Source organism: Thermobia domestica, chromosome 15 (assembly GCF_964235325.1).
Source record: "Thermobia domestica chromosome 15, izTheDome1.hap1.1, whole genome shotgun sequence".
NCBI classification, from domain to species: Eukaryota; Metazoa; Arthropoda; class Insecta; order Zygentoma; family Lepismatidae; genus Thermobia; species Thermobia domestica.
Window position 1 is genome coordinate 192,643,751 of NC_137468.1, and position 18,160 is coordinate 192,661,910.

Consider the following 18,160-nt stretch of genomic DNA (forward strand, 5'->3'; position numbering starts at 1 on the left):
ACTTCCAGGCCCGTAGCCAGCCCAAAAATTTAGGGGGCCCGGCTGAAGTTAGGGGGGGTCCCGATCCAACCATATGATAGTTCATCACCATATTGTAGTTATTTTGCAAGCCTGCTGTAAAACTTTTAGGGGTCAGCAAAAATTTAGGGGGGCCCGGCCTCCCCTAGACCCCCCTGGATACGGGCCTGTGCACTTCTGTGGTTTCACTTTTTCTCAATCGCTTCACGAATCGTACCGAATTCTTCCGATGCATCACATGTAAGGCAGAACAGTTCTTTGATTGGTGTAGAGCTCAAGGTTCACAACTCGTCGTTGTCACTATAGTACAATATGATTACAAATTTGTTTCCACTGGTATAACGCTCATTTAAAAAAATCAGTTTTGTCAAAATGTTATGTATATTTTTTTAAGGGTTTGTTGATCAATCCTATTGATTAGCTTTGGAATTAGTTTAGAATAATGTTCATAAAATTGGTTAACTCAATTATGTCGCTTACAAGACAACAGAGCACAGTGTGGTTAAAAGTTTTCATCCCTGCGAAATTAAAATACCGCTAATTTTACAGCAATTATGTGATATCTTCAAATAGATAAAAGATAATTGAAATATGGAACAAAAGCGCCCTAGACAATATTATTTTGCGTGAGGTACCGTTATCACAAGTCACCTAGTGGCTTTCCGTTTTCAGCTGTTTAGAAATGCGAAAATAAATGCCGATTTTCAAAATGGCTCGAAATCGAAAGCAGATAAGTGAGTACTGATAACGGTATCTCATGTAAAATAATATTGTCTAGGGCGCTCTTGTTCCACATTTCGATTATCTTTTATCTATTTGAAGATATCACAAAATTACTGTAAAATTAGCGATATTTTAATTTCGACGGGATGAAGACTCTTAATGTATGTAATCCAAATTATAATTAACTCTAAATATTTAAGTTCTGTTTGACTATAATATCATGAGAGGTTGAAACATTATATAAATCAAAATATCATATCTGTAATGAACAAAATTATCGCCTATAGTTAATTCTGTTTATTTGGATAGTACCAACTTAACCTGTTCAGTACCGAGTGAATACACGAGGGTCATTGCAAAAGTCATAGCAACTATTTTTTTGTTCAAAAATGGTAACAAATAAAGTAATTCTGAAATATGCAAATGGATCGTTAGTTCATATGTAAACGTTATATGTAGGAGGATGGATGAATACACGCACCACCATAAAAATCTAGCACGAGAAAAAAGACGAAAAAATTTTGTTGTTTCAAACGTGTTTTACTGTAAATTCAACAGTACACAATAATAGTACAGGGCAGGAAAAGTATCTGTGACATCTTAAGAGTCTTTGCTATCTTGTGGATTCTTGGGGAGACTCGTGATGCCATGGAATACACGTAGTTTGTAATGTACTATTGTGTACTGTTGCAAAAATGAAATGAAATCTTTGAGTTTTACGTCCCACGATTATGCAGGTTAGGGTAAAGGAGACGGTGATGATGAGTAATGAATGAAATGGTGGAATTAGGAAAGTGGGAGGAAACGGGAGAACTCCGAGGAAACCCACGCACACGGTGTTTGTCCACCACAAAGTTCACTTGGCGGAGGCTGGGATCGAAGCCGGGACCCCAAGCACCAGAGGCGAACGCTCTACCACTGAGCCACCCCGGCCCCTGTGTACTGTTGCAATCGACAATGAAACGCGTATGAAGCGACAATTTTTTCGTTCTTTTTCTCTTGCTATATTTTTATGGTGTTGTGTGTATTCATCCATCTCCGTATAAGGAATGTTTACATATGAACTAATCTTCCATTTGCATATTTCAGAGTTTTTTTAAATTGATTATCATTTTCGAAAAAAAATAGTTACCATGACTTTTCCAATGACCCTATCTACAATAACTTGTGACGTTGTATTATAGCTTAGAAAATAACAGTCTCTTAAATTACAATATAATACCCAAAGCTTAAACCACAGTCATGGCTTTTATTCAGCAACTACTTTCAACAGTTTCTAAATACACGCCATTAAGCATAAACTTCTCAATAGACAATATATATATATATATTTTTTTTACCTAGGTACATACCGAATTCCGGATCCTTCTCTGTGAAATATTAGAGCTATCTAACTCAACATTAGCGTGTTACTACTTCAGACTATTTCATTGTATATAGCTGCAAAATCAATAAATTAAAACTAACATTTATTCTTTTTTCTTCTTTGGAAGTCCTGGGTTCGATTCCTGGCGGGATTAGGAGCACAGTAGCTCAGTGCTAGAGCGCTTTTCTCTACTGCGTGGGGTCCTTGGTTCGATCCTCGGCCTAAGTAATGGTGGACAACATCGTGTCCGTGGGTTTTCTCGGGGTACTCCCGTTTCCTTCCACATTTCATTCCACCAATTCTTCCATCATTATTCTCTTGACTTAATCAGCCGTTTTCCTTAGAATAAAGGGCATAAGCATTGGGACGTTAAACTGAAAGAAATATTCTCGGTGGAAGCTTAAGTGGTTCGGATTTCCACGTTAAGCTGTAGGCCCACGTCTCATGTAGTCTCACTGCTGAAAGGAAATTAAATTTTTTTTAAAAATCCATTTCTTCTTTTTAGCACTTACTATAAAATTAATGTCACATTTTTAACCCATAAGTTAGCTGACCTATAATATTGAGTTAGACTTGTGCATAATTTCTCATGCGTATTTTTTTGAAAAATTCAAGATAATGCATTTTTATAGTATTAGTAAAAGCATCTATGTTTTTACTGATTTGATGCAGTTGTTAGCTTATACTCTACTGGAATCGATTTTTTATTGATTTATTTGTAGTATGTGAAAAATTTGCACTGTGCTGTAATTAGATTACAGCTATCGTAATGGTGTGTACATATTGTAATAATGGCAAACACATTCCTTGTAAGATAACTAACTAACTCTATGGTATATAGAACCCGGAGGTTCAATGCCGCGTTCACAAAAGCTCTCCACTGGTTTCTATCCTTAGTCAAGTGGATCCAGTTTCTACTTTGTATTCCTATTGAATTTTCTTGCTTATACATATCAACTGTATCAAAACACACTGTGAAATATAGTAACTGTCTGCGTTCTTAATATATATAATCGGTATTTACTGTTCACTTGTGAAATATCTAGTGGGCTTTTGTCTTACTCTTAATAAAATACACTTAATACAGTATATTGTAAAACTTTGTCTCATACAGGATTTTGGGTAGAGCATTTAATAAAAAGAGCGTTCGGAATCGACTCCCACTACCAGTTTTATTATAAAAAGTTTCCTCTATAAAAGTATTTTACTAAAATACTATACAAATTGATCTCTCTAGAATCAAGGTGAGTTATAGATGGTCTTTGACCGTAAGGTCGCAGACAGGATCTCCAACAGAGCCCGGAAGAAGGCTAAGAGGAGTGGAATTAGGTTCCCAAAGCTTCGAAGCAAGCAGTGGGTAGGTTAGGTGGCCAACAGAGCCCCGAAGCAGGCTAAGCCAGGAGAAAGGATAGGCGTAGTCCCGTAGCAGACTAGAGGCCCTGGGGTTAGGTTACTCCTAAAGTCCCGAAGCAGATAGTAGGAGGGTCACCAGAAAACTGGTCTCGAGTTGCCTTCGTCCATCCAATTTATAGGGTCCTTTGGGTGGCGGTGGCGCTGCTGCTCCGATGTGGTCTTCTGCTCCGTGGGAGGGGCCAGAAGCCGTCGTCTGCATGTGATTATAGGTCCATCTGGTGGGAGATCCTCTTGTCGAACCACGTGGTGGTGTTTGTAAACAATGATGCGTGGAATTGTTTGTTTATAACATCACATATGATATTACAATATTAAAATTTAACAATCAAATATTGTTAAAACCGACGGCCTCATTCAAATTTGTAACATTCAAAGTTAATTAAAATTAGAAATTAGACAACAATAAGATCCCACTTTGCATTAAGTCCGCTGGCAAAACTACAAAATATTACATTCCTTGAACAGTGCACAATTTACATTTTACAGATTATCAAAATATAATTATCCACTAATACACGTTATTGTGATAAGCCTCGCAACAGCATCCTCAAACCTTCGCCGAGATTACAAACAAAAGATCTCCTCCAGTTCCTTACCAGAGGCTAGCGTTCCCAAAACTGATGCAACGTTCCCTCTTTGTACTGCCATGCTGATGCGTTGCAGTAGAAACGAGGTTGCTCTAGCATCTCCTGACGATAAATGAATGCGGTGACCAACTTCTTTTATAAAGTTAAGGCCTTCGGGACCCCATGAACCACCCGATTCGATAGCTATAGCGACAAAATGATATTTGTCGAGTAAATATATATTGCAATTCTGAATACTTGCTTGTTTTCAGAAACGTCTGGTAAAATATGCTGTTTAAAATTTTTTTATTAAATCTTTTTTTTTTTTTTTTTAGAAATTTGTTATTGGATTCTTGTATCTCCATTTTAAAGAAACGAATTTTTTAATCAATTATAAAATTAATTCTTAGGATGAAATAGGTTATATTATGTAATTCATGTATAACTGCAGAACAGATAATAATAATAATTTTAGTAGTACAAATACGAGTATAGCTGTTACCGTTGGAATTAGCTATGTTCGTAACATCATTGTCAACTAGTTACTGCATCGTCGCAATTTCGTGTGGTGGTGGCGAATTTCAGAACAAAGGCAAGTGAATGAAAAAGACACAAGATCTAAATGGCACAAGTCCTAAACGCCATAAGACCTGAACGGCACAAGACCTAATAATCATTTCGCGGTATCAGTCCTAAACGGTACAAAACCTAAAATTTAGGTTCTGTGCCTATATTTTTAGGTCTTATGCCGTTTAGGACTTATGAATGTTATCCTTCGTGTTTCTGCGAGATCCATGTTAATATTGTGCTCCCGACTGCGACTAGGTCTTCCTAATGGTTGTTTTCCGATTGGTTTTCCTGTTAAGACTTTAAAAGCGTTTCTACTTTTTCCCAACCTAGCTACATGACCTGTCCATCTGAGCCTCCTACATTTGATGAAACTAACAATGTTTGGTAAACCGTATAAATTATGTAGTTCCTCGTTATGAAATTCCCTCCATTCTACATTTCCGTTCGTCTTGGATCCGAATATTCGCCTCAGGATTTTATTCTCAAGTATTTTCAGTTTACGTTCTTCCCTCAGAGTAAGTGACAATGTTTCGCAACCATACAGTACAGTAGGCATGATTATCGTTTTATATATTTTAAACTTCAAATTCCTCGACAGAATTCGCGACCACAAAATATTTTGAAACCGAATAATTATACGAATTCCTTGTTTTCAGTCGATACTGAGTTTCTTTTTGCATATAATTTTGGTCTGTTAATATTTATGCTACATATTAGAAAGTATCAATTTTATCGAAAGTATTATTCGGGATTTTGACGCATCCAAAATTTGCAGTATTAAGATCCCGGTGAACTTCCAAGTATTTAATTTTCTCTGCATTTACTTCTAAATCCATGTCCCTGAAAGCGGTTAATAAGGGCTCTGCCTTTCTTTTCTATTGTTCTCGTATCATCCCTTATACCTTGTAAACTAGAATTTTTAAAACTAATTCTATAAAACAGACATTCAGAACGTAATTAACTATATATATTAAAGCCTTTTTTTTTAAATAATTTTACAACGCCGTCAATGAGGACGAAAATAGGAAACGGGTACATCAATAGAACGAGAAGTTGATGAAAGGCACCCCCTGCCTCCGTCCCCCCGAAACTCCCTTCGCAAGTTGACTATTGATTGATCGATTAGATATTTGAAGAAAGAAAGAAAGAATTCTCGTAATGAAAACGGGGTCTTCTGGTGATGTTTTGGAGGAGACTAGATAATATTTGCAAGAAGCACAAGAGATTTAGTCTTTTCAAAAAAAAAAAAAAAAAAAAAAAAAACTATACGTCAACAGGGTTGCTAAGCAACGGTAACTCTGGGGGAGAGGGAAAGTCCCCCTCCTCTCTGTCTCTCTGACTTTCTCTCTCTACATTGTTATGTACGTACGACTCCTCGATTTGATTGATTCTTCAAGAATGATTGGAAGCCATTTTTGTTATAAGATTTTTTGCTGTACTTTTATTACCATTGTTTTCATTATTATTTTTTGATGTAGCTAGATTTTTCTGACATTTTTCTTTTCACATATTTGTCTTATTTCGAACCTTTTTTTTTAAAAAAAAATATAGAAATTTCATTAGAGAATAAATACATACATAAATGAAGACCCCAGAGACAAAGCTAACGGCTGTAGATTAACCTTGCCCTCTATTGCAGAATGATGTACAATATTATAAAATACTGCGTATATATACGGTACCTTATATGAGTTAACTTACTTTAGAATAATGGATATCGAAAAATGATGTGAATTTAATTATCTCACAAAGCTATTTTAAAACTTTAATGATGGACAGTATGTTTGTATATATCGGTTTAAGAAAAAAAGCAAAAAAGAAAAAAGAAAAGAAAATCGTTAAGATATACATCTCACGGTTTTGTCGGCTAGGCTGAAGGAGACGGTGGTGATGAGAAAGGAATGAAATTATGGAATGAATAAAGTGGGAGAAAACGAGAGAACCCCGAGAAAAATCACGCACCTGGTGTTTGTCTACCACAAAATTCACTTGCTGGAATCGAACCAGGGACACTAGGCACCAGGGGTAAACGCTCTATAACTGAACCACCGTAGTAGCCTTTTAATAATAATAGAAAAAGACTAGCATCGGTTTACTAAGGCTAATAGAGTTCCTTTGCAAAATTCAGTATCGGACCAACTTTAAATAATTATTTTCGTAACATCTATCTCCTAGGTTACCAACAACGACGCCGATCCTGGGGTTCCGGGGCCCCCAAAGTTTATGTGGGCCCCGTATTGTATTTATGAATATACAATATTTGGCATAATTTGAATGCAATTTGTCTTGAAATCCTCATATATATACCTTCTGAATCTAAATGCCTCCCCCCCAAATTTACAGAGAAATCGGCGCCCTTGGCTACCAAACCTAGGCATAATCAGTTCAACCTTTCAAAAAATTTGATTTTTTTTTAGAGCAAAACAGTAAAATATTATTGTATAACCGCTACTTGTCAGCTCAAAAGCTCAAATAACAAGTATAAATCGAAACGTTGGAAATGTCATTTTATGACAAATTGCGCCCAGGATTTTGTAAAACTTATGTGTGGCAGAGCGTAAGATACGCGATCTGGCCTGGGTTGCATTTAAATGTGACTGAATAAATACAAAATGAAACAGATTGTGATGTCGAGAGGGTAGAAATTAGTAAGAAGGAAAATAGCTGTTTGGCAGGGCCGTAACTTGTGAGGGGCAGGGGGCAACTGCCTTCCAGGGAAGCTCCCGTCGTTCGAGGGGAGGGCCCATTTTAAGACAAAATTTTCATACTCCATATACGATACGAACATGAAATTATAAATGAAGCATCAAACAGGTTCACTACATTACATAAACAAAACAGCATACAAAAGGTAAATAACACAAAAATGAGTCGTGGGCCCAGTTCAGTAAATGTCTATTATTAGGGGCCCTAGAAATAATATTTATTCGTATGGCTTTGCGATTTGTGAATATTGTCCCCTTTATTAATTTGTTATGTATGGAACGGGTTCAGGGGCGTAACTAACGACCCCGTACACCTTGCTGTGAGGGAGAGCTACAGGCTCCGGGAGCCCATAAAGAGTAAGAGAAAGATGGAAAGAGGGGGTCTACGAATTAGCAAAACAACTTTTTCTAGGGGGCCCAAATACACGTACTAATGCTTGCCCCTCCCCCCAGATTGCGGCGCTGCTATTTGGATAGGTTAATTTTCTCGAACTCATTCTCAGGTTTCGGTGTTCCTTCCCTCATAGTTCCATTGGCGGATCGACTCTCATCCATTCGTAGGTCTCTTTGATCTTTCCTTGTAGGTAGACGATGAAGGAAGTTAAGGTCCAGCGCGACTCGAACAGTGAAGCCGGTGTGTCTGCGGTCATCAACTCAATCGAGATTAGAACAACTTTATAAACGACAAAATATTATCTCCAATTACTTAACTATGACAAAGATAATTAATGCTCGCAAAGCTAGAGAAATGTATGACTTGTACGGAACTCAAAATCGTAGTGCGTGCTGTTACATGTTCCTTGGCTCAAAATCAAACTTCGACTCCCTCTTCCCGACACTCTTCCAATAGTTTTTGCTTAACGTTCCCCTTGTTATTTCCTGGTTCATCGACAATTTCTTCTATGACATTGAAAAGTGCAGACTACATAGATTAACCATATGTGAGGTTCAAGGACATAATATCTTGTTTTATTAAGTAAGAAATTACATATGCAAGAATAAGAGACAGAGAGCAGGGAAACTTCCTTATAGGAAATGTAAATGAACTCAGGCAATATCACGCTCGGGTAATATCACTGCAAAGGACCATGAAGCTGACCCAACCCACACAGGCACTGATTTAAAACATATGCTAAAAATTAGTGCCCAATTAATGCTGACGATCTACAGTGGTGCCCACCCCCCCTTATGTCCATGACGGACCCCCCCAATTGTCTATCCGTAGGTGTTCTTCCATGAAAAAATCTTTTCGATTAATTTTACCCCCCCCCCATCAAACATATTTGTATAGATTTTTAACCCCCCCAAATATTTCAATGACGCAGTTTGCGTCATAGCCCCCCCCTTGTGGGCACCCCTGCGATCTGTAATGTTTAAAAAAATCGTGCTATTACACAAACGTCAAAAAAAAAATATATTCTGGGTGGGGCTAGTTCATACTAACCCCACCCACTCAACCGATTGAAATGAAACCTAGACACAAAGATAGGGTTAAGTTAGTGTTCATGATGCCGCATAGAAACAAAATTAGTACTATTATCAGAAGGCCAAATATATTCGAAAATGTTTAGGGGCGGCATCATCAAAGAAAACAATCGATCACTCGTTCTTAACATAAGATACATAGCACTAATTTTCTTTGTATGCGGAATCGTCAGCACTAATTTAACACTAACTTTGTGTGTAGGTTTCATCTTAATGTGCTGAGTAGGTGGGGCTAGTGTGAACCTAGCCCAACCCAGAATCTTTTCTGTTTCTTGATGTTTGTGTAACAGCAAAAATATTGTTAACAATATAAGTTGTCAGTACTGATTGGGCACTAATTTTTGCCATACGTTTTAAAATTAGTGCGGGTTAGGATGGGGCCGATTCGCGGACATTCACTGCAAATGGTGGTAGGCCCCTATTCTCCATGGAGACCGCATGAAACAAAAGAATGATACTGAGGAATCACGCGACTTCTTTTAAAGTCTCATAAATATTTCATACACATGCATTAATTGCAGTAAAACACGGTAGAGGTCTGCACGGGCTCGGAGCAAGCCTGCGGGCTGGACTCGAGCCTACAAAGCACTTCGGGCCCGGGTCGTGCTCGAGCCGTAAATTCTTAAATATACAACCACAGTTCTCGGGCCTTTTTGGACCTAACTTTGCAAATGTGTTGTACAATGATGTTTATTGGCCGCTCTTCCTGGAGAACTTTTAAAGCACTATTTTAAAATTAAACCTCTAATTTCGTAAATAAGGATACTTACTGCGAACCTAGCTCCTCTTGTAGTTAGTTACTGTGCTACGCAGTGATCAAGTATTGCAAACGTACTTGTGAGACCAGCGCAGATACCCTACATAGGAGATTGACAGAGGATCTTCATCTTCTGGAGGGTTTATCTTAAATTTTTGAAGGTCATTGCTTGTAATCACAGTTTGACCAACTCTTTTGTCGCTTTGTTAGGGCTACCTGTAGTACTATCTGAGCGGGGTGTTGTTTACATCACTTTATGCGGTGCATATTTTTATCGCACCATGCATAAGCTACCGGGATTAGTTCAAGGTCCCACAAGTAAAGCTGTGGTTGATGCCAAACGCGATCCGCGAACCAATCGACGTACCCGTCAGCTCTCGGAGGGTAGTTTAGAGTCGGCTGATAAGCGTTCCAGATCTCGTTCTCCTACCTACATTCGCAAGCCGGAAGAATCAGAACCAATGCAGACGACCACTGGGGATCCTAGCAAATCTACTGATGGATTACAACCGTCATATGCAGCAACTCTTGCTCGTCCTAAATTGCATTCTTTTCTTCTTACTAACTTTGACCCAAAGTACAGTAACACCCGCCATATCTTTAATCAGATTATTAAATATCTTCCAAGGGCCAGTATCCAACAGATAGTTTTCACCAGGGGCGGTGTTATTATTAAATCTCAGGACGAAACTTTTGGCATTACTCTCCGTAATAAAGCCAGTTATGAGATTTTTGGCAAATCTGCACAACTGTCTAAGCTTCCTGACAAAATCAAGCAAACTCCTCCACCTTCAAGAACACCAATGATGTCTGTAGTTATTCGCGGAGTTCTACCTGAAATAACAGACGATGAGGTGCTTGAGGAGCTAAAAGCAGAGGGCATTGAAGTGTCCAAATGTATTCGTATCCGAAATAATAACGGTCCAACATATATGGTGAGAGTCCTGACTACTTCTCAATCCTCCATCGATGCATTATTACAAGATGGCGCATACATATTTAAGAAACGTCATAGGGTGGAACCATCCCGAACAAGCCTCCCTCTTCCCATTAGATGTGAAAGGTGTCAGGTGTATAACCAACATATAACGGCTAAGTGTCCAAATGTCGTAAAATGCGGTTACTGTGCTGGCAACCATGATACTAAAGAGTGTCCGAATACGGGAAAACCACCTCTATGCTCGACCTGTTCCAGTGACAAGCATCCAACTTATAGTTATAAATGTAAAGGGAAACCGAATCCAACTCCTGACCACCCGGAGATGACGGTACCGCTACGTACCATAGATTCTAACGTGCCTTTGTCACAGTCTATCACCTCTCCTCTTATTGTGGAAAACTTTCTCCGCTACATAACACTCATATTACAAAATATTTTCCCATTCCAACGTCAACTTATATTAGATCATGTTATTGCAGCAGCCTCCGCTATATTTCAAGTTAACTTGTATGCTACATATTCTGGACCGTACGTTCACTTCCATATTGCTCCCCGAGACACTGCAGTTTAAGTCCGTAATTTTGTGTATGAATATGGCTCTGACACTTCTTTTTCTGAACATTCGTTCTTTAGCGCAACACCGAATACTATTTGAGCAGTTACTGCTTGAGGAAAATATCGATTTATTTGTACTAAATGAGACTGCACTCAAACCTGCTACTTACGTCCGATTTCCTCGATATCAATTTTTTCGCTGCGATTATGGAGACAATAACGTAAGAGCCCAAGGTGGCGCTGCTATTGGAATTCGTAATAAACTCACTTATAGATGCAACTCTGTTCCACAGCATATGCAGTTACCGGAACACCTAGTGACAACAGTTTACGTTCCTCACCTTATATTAACAGTAGCTACAATATACGTTCGACCAGGTCATATCATTCCTCTTGCCTTCTTCACCTATTTGTTTCACCACTTTAAACATCTTGTCATATTAGCCGACGTTAATATTCACAGTCGCTCTGCCCGTGATAAAGCTGAGTTTTTCGATCATATAACTCTTAATTTAAATGGGCATGTCCATCAATTGCCCAAACATACGCGACCAAGCAGTCAGACTACACCCGATGTTGTTATTAGCACTGCCTCTATGGTCGGTAAATGTAATATACATGTACTAGATTGTATCGGCAGCGACCATCTTCCGGTGAAAGTCGTTATCAACCATCAAAGACGACAAATATCTGAATCAACTATGAGAACTATCATGTTATACGACAAGGCGAACTGGGATCAGTTTCGTACTGATATAGATGCTGCTCTTGCCTCCTTAGTACCACCGACATCAGAGACCGACCTTAATAATACCGTCGATAGCATTAGCACAGCTATCACCAGTAGCGCCAACAAAAACATACCTACATATCGAGGCAAAACATACCAACCTATGCTACCTCCGCAGTACTTGACTCTCGTCAAAAAGTCTCGCACTTACTTTCGAAAATACGAACAAACACGGAATCCAGAGTATTTGACTCAAGCAAGACGATGGCAAAGGACAGTTCATAACTATATTGTTGCTCATAAACGGCTTACCTGGAGCAAAGCATGCAATCAATTGAATACAGAGTCACATCCCACGAAATACTGGAAAAAATTTCATCTTCTAACTGGACAGACAGTTAGTTCATCTTATCCTCTCATACAGGATAATCAATCTCTAGATACAGATCAAGATAAAGCAGACGCTTTAGCCACACATCTGCAGTCAGTATTTACACCTCCGCCTTGCACACATCCATTCAGCCCTAGAGTTTCTGAAGAGGCAATTGCACAATTACTTCAACCTTCCATCCAGCATACTTTAGAATCGGATAATCCTTTGACTCGTGAAATCACTTCCGCGGAGATACAGTCCATCATCAAGCGGAAACGTAGTACTGCCCCAGGCTTTGATCAAATAACTTACAGATTACTTAAGGAATGTTCGGCAATTTTTTTCATATTTCTAGCATCGATATATACATTTATGCTTCGAACTGGTTTCTATCCTCTTGAGTGGAAGGTATCTAAAGTCTGTATGTTTCTGAAACCCAACAAACCACCGCATTCCGTACAGTCCTATCGTCCAATCCAGTTAACTTCCACGTTAGGTAAAGTCTTTGAAAAAATACTCGTATCTCGTTTACACCCATACATTATGGATCTACAACTTCTACCTCTCCATCAAACTGGATTTCGACCTCATTATAGCATAAATGATCAACTACTTCGTCTAACTACCATTATTACCAATCATTATAATAAGTCTCTTCCGTCCTGTCTCGTTTTAATGGATCTGGAAAAAGCTTTTGATCGGATTTGGCATTATGGATTATTTTATAAACTTCTTAAACTGGGTCTTCCTGTTACATACCTCCGAGTCATATTTTCTTTTATACTCAACCGAATAGCCTACGTCAGCATAAACAATTCATTATCACATCCAGTCTTTCCATACACAGGAGTACCGCAAGGTTCTAGTCTATCTCCTCTTTTATACATACTCTATGCTTCCGATTTACCGTCTCCATCGCCGAACACTTATCTCTTTCAATATGCTGATGATACAGCTTTTCTTACACTGGGAAACACGATACAGCAGATTAATACAAACTTACAGACTACAATTACTAGCTTTCTGAATTGGTGTAGTAAATGAAGACTTTCAGTTAATGAAGACAAAACACAAACACTTGTTATTTTACCTCCTAAATGCCGCAGCAAAGTTAGACGAAATCCAAATTTACTACAGATACGTGTGGGAGATCACTTTCTTCAACCAGCTAAAACAGTAACATACTTAGGAATCATTTTTGATGATAAGTTGCGATGGACACCCCAGCTTCAGAAACTTGTTCTCAAAGCAAAGAACCGCTTACAACTTCTTCGTCGTCTGGTTGGCCAGACCTGGGGTTTAAATTCCAAATTATTGCTTAACACATACAAAGCATTTATGCGGAGTATACTTACATTTGGACACATAGCCTGGTGTTCAGCGCCTCCGAAATTTTACAATAGACTTGAAATTCTTGAGAGACATGCCATTCGTCTTGCATTTAGGATAAAACTTCCGTATCATAATGCTGACTTGTATGACAAAATTACCTTTCCTCCGCTTGTTCAACACATAGCACAATTGCGTCAGAAGTTCATAACTACCAGTCTCCAAGATCGTAAGGATATCTTTCTTGACACCATATTTACAGATTTACAACAAGAATCTCAATCTAAGTACTGCTATACACCACTCAGAGTTTTGCTTTCCATATACATCCGCACTCTTCCAGCAGATCATCATCATGCCACCTTCTTCCGTCACCAACTCATCCATCAACATCTTCCGCATCTTTTTCCATCATAGCACTTGTCTCACTGCAACACTAATCTGGGCTTACCCCATGTTTCTCATCAGTCCTGAGCCGCCCCAGGACAGAAGATTAATCTGCATTTGTTCGTACTAACATCTATATGTTGTGTTGTGGCGTTACGAGCACCTCACTCATCATCATTTTTCCATTTTTTGCATTTTCTACGTTATTTATTCGTTTCAGTTTTTTTTCCGCACCTTTTTGTTATCTTTTGTATGTGCACCTTTTTTTACTAGTTTGTTATTATTCATATATTATTAATGTTATTGTTGTTTAATATCTTTATTTTTTGATTTTTATTAGTGTATAATAACAATAATTGTTTCACAGCTCTTTGACCAGCTATGAGTTTAATAAAGAATAATTGATGCTCCCACACCCCTGGCCAAGAGAGAGGGCGAAACCCTCTAGTGGCCGTTTCTTTATACCCATTCGTTCCAAGTTCTTCAGCAATAAACCTATGTTATACTTAAATTGATGCCCAAACACCTTCCAACTCAATAAATAAAGTACTGTCACTACCCACCACTCAAAAAAAAAAAAAAAAAAATCGTAAATAACAATACAATTTTGTATTTATGATTAAGTTTGAGTAATTCGAGCTTATTTTCGGTTCAGCAAACCTAAATGCTAAAATATACATCGGACTCGGGTCTGGCCGGGTCCAGGCTAAACATTCCGGTCCATGCAGATCTCTAAAACTCGGGGAGGCTATAAATGTAAGGCTAGTCTTACACTCTTCTGATGGTGTACTGTATATAATGAGTGCTAGTAGACAACCCCATTACTCTGATAGTGTCTGCTGATTAACACGTTGGCTGCCGTGTTGGGCCGATGGACCCAACAGTGAATTTTCCTACTGCGCCGCGTCGGTCCGATGGGACGAATTGAGTTTATGACTCTATTCCCAGCCGTTGGCTCACAACTAAAGCTACTTATTCGTGCTGTCGGACCAACACGGCGCACCAAAGTATACCGGAAGTAATGGCCTGTGAAAAAGATTTTTGCTTACTAACTCTATGGGAGGAGGATTATAGCAACCAGTGAATATTTCAGTGAGAGTCACATAATATTGCATCAATGACGCCTAGGGCCTAACCAGCTAATTTTGGCCGGTAGTTAACGTGTTAACGATCTAGGGACACACTTAGACACTTGATTGAACCAGCAACTCAACTACAGTCGCTAAGTAACATTTTATCGGTCTTACTTCCTGTACGCTCTTATCTGACCTGACCACGATGCTTACTTTCGCCTGGGTAATCCTTGTACTAGGCATTTTCAACTGGATTCTGTTCTACGGTGTTCTACAGAGGACTACAGATGTCTCATGTCTCAATAAATCTACTGTACCTTGACTGAGTAACTTCCCCTTAAGTGCTATTACTTTTTTCGTTCTATTCACCTACCCTTCCTTCTTTTGCTCCATCTATTTTTTTACGGTTCTTCCTTTGAATGCAAAATTCTCCGGTAACCACTATATATATAATCTTTTAAATTGGAACTGAATACCTTGGATACGAAAATTCTTCCTTGCAATGAAAGTAACTTTTGCCACTTTGACATCTCCCCGAGCAGAGATCTGTATTAAAACTATTGAATTTAAATTTTGATCTTTCATTATACATTTAAAAGATCAAATGTATTGAAATAGAAGGCAGAAATTACATAAAGACAAAAATATTCAATCGTTCCTATCTGAGGAACTTTGTATAATTTTTTTTTGTATATTCATTTAAATAGAGAGATTCAGTACTCAATAGATGGAACAACTTTACTGTGTTATGTGAAAGGCATTGACGTTTTAATTACTAAACTATGGATCACATAACTTTTTCATTTTATGTCGTAATAAATACCTAACTTGCAAAACTTTTCATTCATGGTTATTAGAATTAATTCTATATTAGATCTTTCTATAACTGTCAGCCCACCATGAGTCAGACTTCACTAAATTTGTTAACTTGCATTGAGTTTTAAGTTGGTTTTTAATAAAAGAAAACTTGTAATTTGTTCATTTTACTATACTAAAAGAAAAAGTAAAAATTGCATTTTCAGTTGAAAGCAATTAAATAGCTCGAAAATGTCAGCTCTTTTAATCGCACACACCTCTTTCTCGCACTCTAATAGTGGTTTGGATAGGTTTCTTAGTTAATGGGGAAAATGTACTCTTTGTTAGGGATACGTAGAGATAACTGATTCAACTTCAAAGAGCGGTCGTGGTGGCTCAGTGGTAGAGCGTTCACCTCTGGTACATGGGATCCCTGGTTCGATCCCAGCTCGCACCGAGTGAACTTTGTGGTGGACAAACACCGTGTGCGTGGGTTTCCTCGGGGTTCTTCCGTTTCTTCCCACTTTCTTCATTCCAACATTTCATTCATTTCTCATCACCGTCTCCTTTAACCTAGCCTGCGAAATTATTTTTTTCAAATTCAAGATTATCGTTAATATTGTTGTATCGTTCGTTTCGAAGAAAATACAACATATGCAGCTGTAAGTGCGAAGGAAAGAAAGTTGATATTTCCGCAATCAGTATACTAAAAATTTAATAGTAAATGTATTTTATTTTCTCGCTATGCCAACAGGAGATAGCCCTCCTGGTACTGATCCAGCGACTAGGGCGTGTGTCGTTGTTGTACATGATCCCAGGTTCGATTCTCGGTGGAAGAACAGAAAAACATGTTTATTTTCATTAATCATCCTTCTCCTTAACCTAAAGAGTATAAAAAAATTCATTCTTTTTCACTTAGTGATTCTTAGAGTATTATAAATATTTCTGTTGAGTCTTCTACAGAGAAACTGCAACTATAACGTTTGTTTAACCTTCATGTATATCTGTATACGATATTTAGGGCGAAAATGCTTTTAAATATCGTATAAGCCAGAAAAGAAAAAGAAAAGATTAGCTAAATATTTCGACTAAGACTGATTTATCTGTTGTTTAAGGACTAGCTCGGGCGAGTAATGCTCCGGAAAGTAGGAACGAAATACACAATTCTGATTGGTTGGTGTTATCCATTTCTTGCCACGTTGCATTCAAGTACCAGAAATCAAACTCTTGATGCTCTCGGTTCTCGTGGCTGTGCGTGCTAGTGCTAGTAACGGCTATCGTTTTCGGCGTGGGTTCAAACCCGGCCCTAGGAAAGTTATTTTTTTTACATTTTTATAACACTTTTTTAATTTAAATTAGATGAAAATAATACTCAAAAAGTGATTTATTTACTTTTGTGCATAGTAGTAGTAGTAGTAGGAACGTGTTAGAAGCCCCGCAGGACTCGTTTTGTTCCACCTTGACCTCCATGATATAAATTTTGTAATAAACTTAAAACAGCTGGCTAGGATAGCGCGTAAAACAGCTGGCTAGAGTAGTGCGCGAAAGAACGTACTTGCGAGAGCATTACTCTCCCGAACGGATCGTGTAGTTTATGCATATATTTTAATCACGCTGTCGCTAGCCATGGGAGCTAAATACATCATTCCGATTGGTTAAAGTTTTCCGTTTCTCGTCATGTATCATACATATAGCACAAATCAAACGCGAACTGCTGTCGGGCATCGGGGGTGAGCACGCTAGCGCGCAGGCTAGTAATAAAAATCGTTTTTGGCGTTGGTTCTAACCCGTCCCGTTTTTAAAAGTTTCATAACACTTTTATCATTAAAATAATATTAAAAGATAATGCTCATTTCACTTGTACGTATTATAACCCTGCCAGGGGATGAGGGATTCCTATGGGTCTCTCGCTGACTCCCAAATGGGAAACTAACGCGTCCCATTGGGTCTGGTAGCGTACGTGGTACCTCAACACGGTAAAAAGTGAGGTAGTCCTTTGGGCGACCCTACCGGGGGAGAGCAGTGGCCATGGCCCTTCTCCCAAATGGCGACCTACACGTGTTGTTGGGTCCGGGAAGAGATACAGAGTATCTCAGCGTGTACGTGGTACCTCAACACGTAAACGAGAGGCAGTCCCGTATTGCTTGGACAATCCTACCGGGAGGGGAGAGTCGGATTCCTGCCTGTAGGAGGACCAAACGGAAACGGGAAAGGTCCAATCCCAGATATCTGGGCAACGGTACTAATTCCGCGGAAGGGAGGCAACCCTGCAGGATATGGGCTGGCTCCAAACTCAAATGGTGACTTACACGTACCATTGGATCCGGGATGAGATACACAGCATCTCGACGTGTGTGTGGTACCTCTACACACGG

At 38.7% G+C, this 18,160-nt stretch overlaps 1 protein-coding gene across 1 annotated transcript in view; it reads left to right on the top strand.

Moving 5' to 3' along the window:
• Positions 1-11,136: 11,136 nt before the first annotated feature.
• LOC145671773 (uncharacterized) overlaps positions 11,137-18,160 on the top strand; it is a 49,674-nt gene continuing 42,650 nt past the window's right edge. Inside the window, exon 1 of the mRNA XM_081740979.1 lies at positions 11,137-12,529. Within this exon, the coding sequence (XP_081597105.1) occupies positions 11,137-12,529 (1,393 nt within the window). The remainder of the gene's footprint in view (positions 12,530-18,160) is intronic.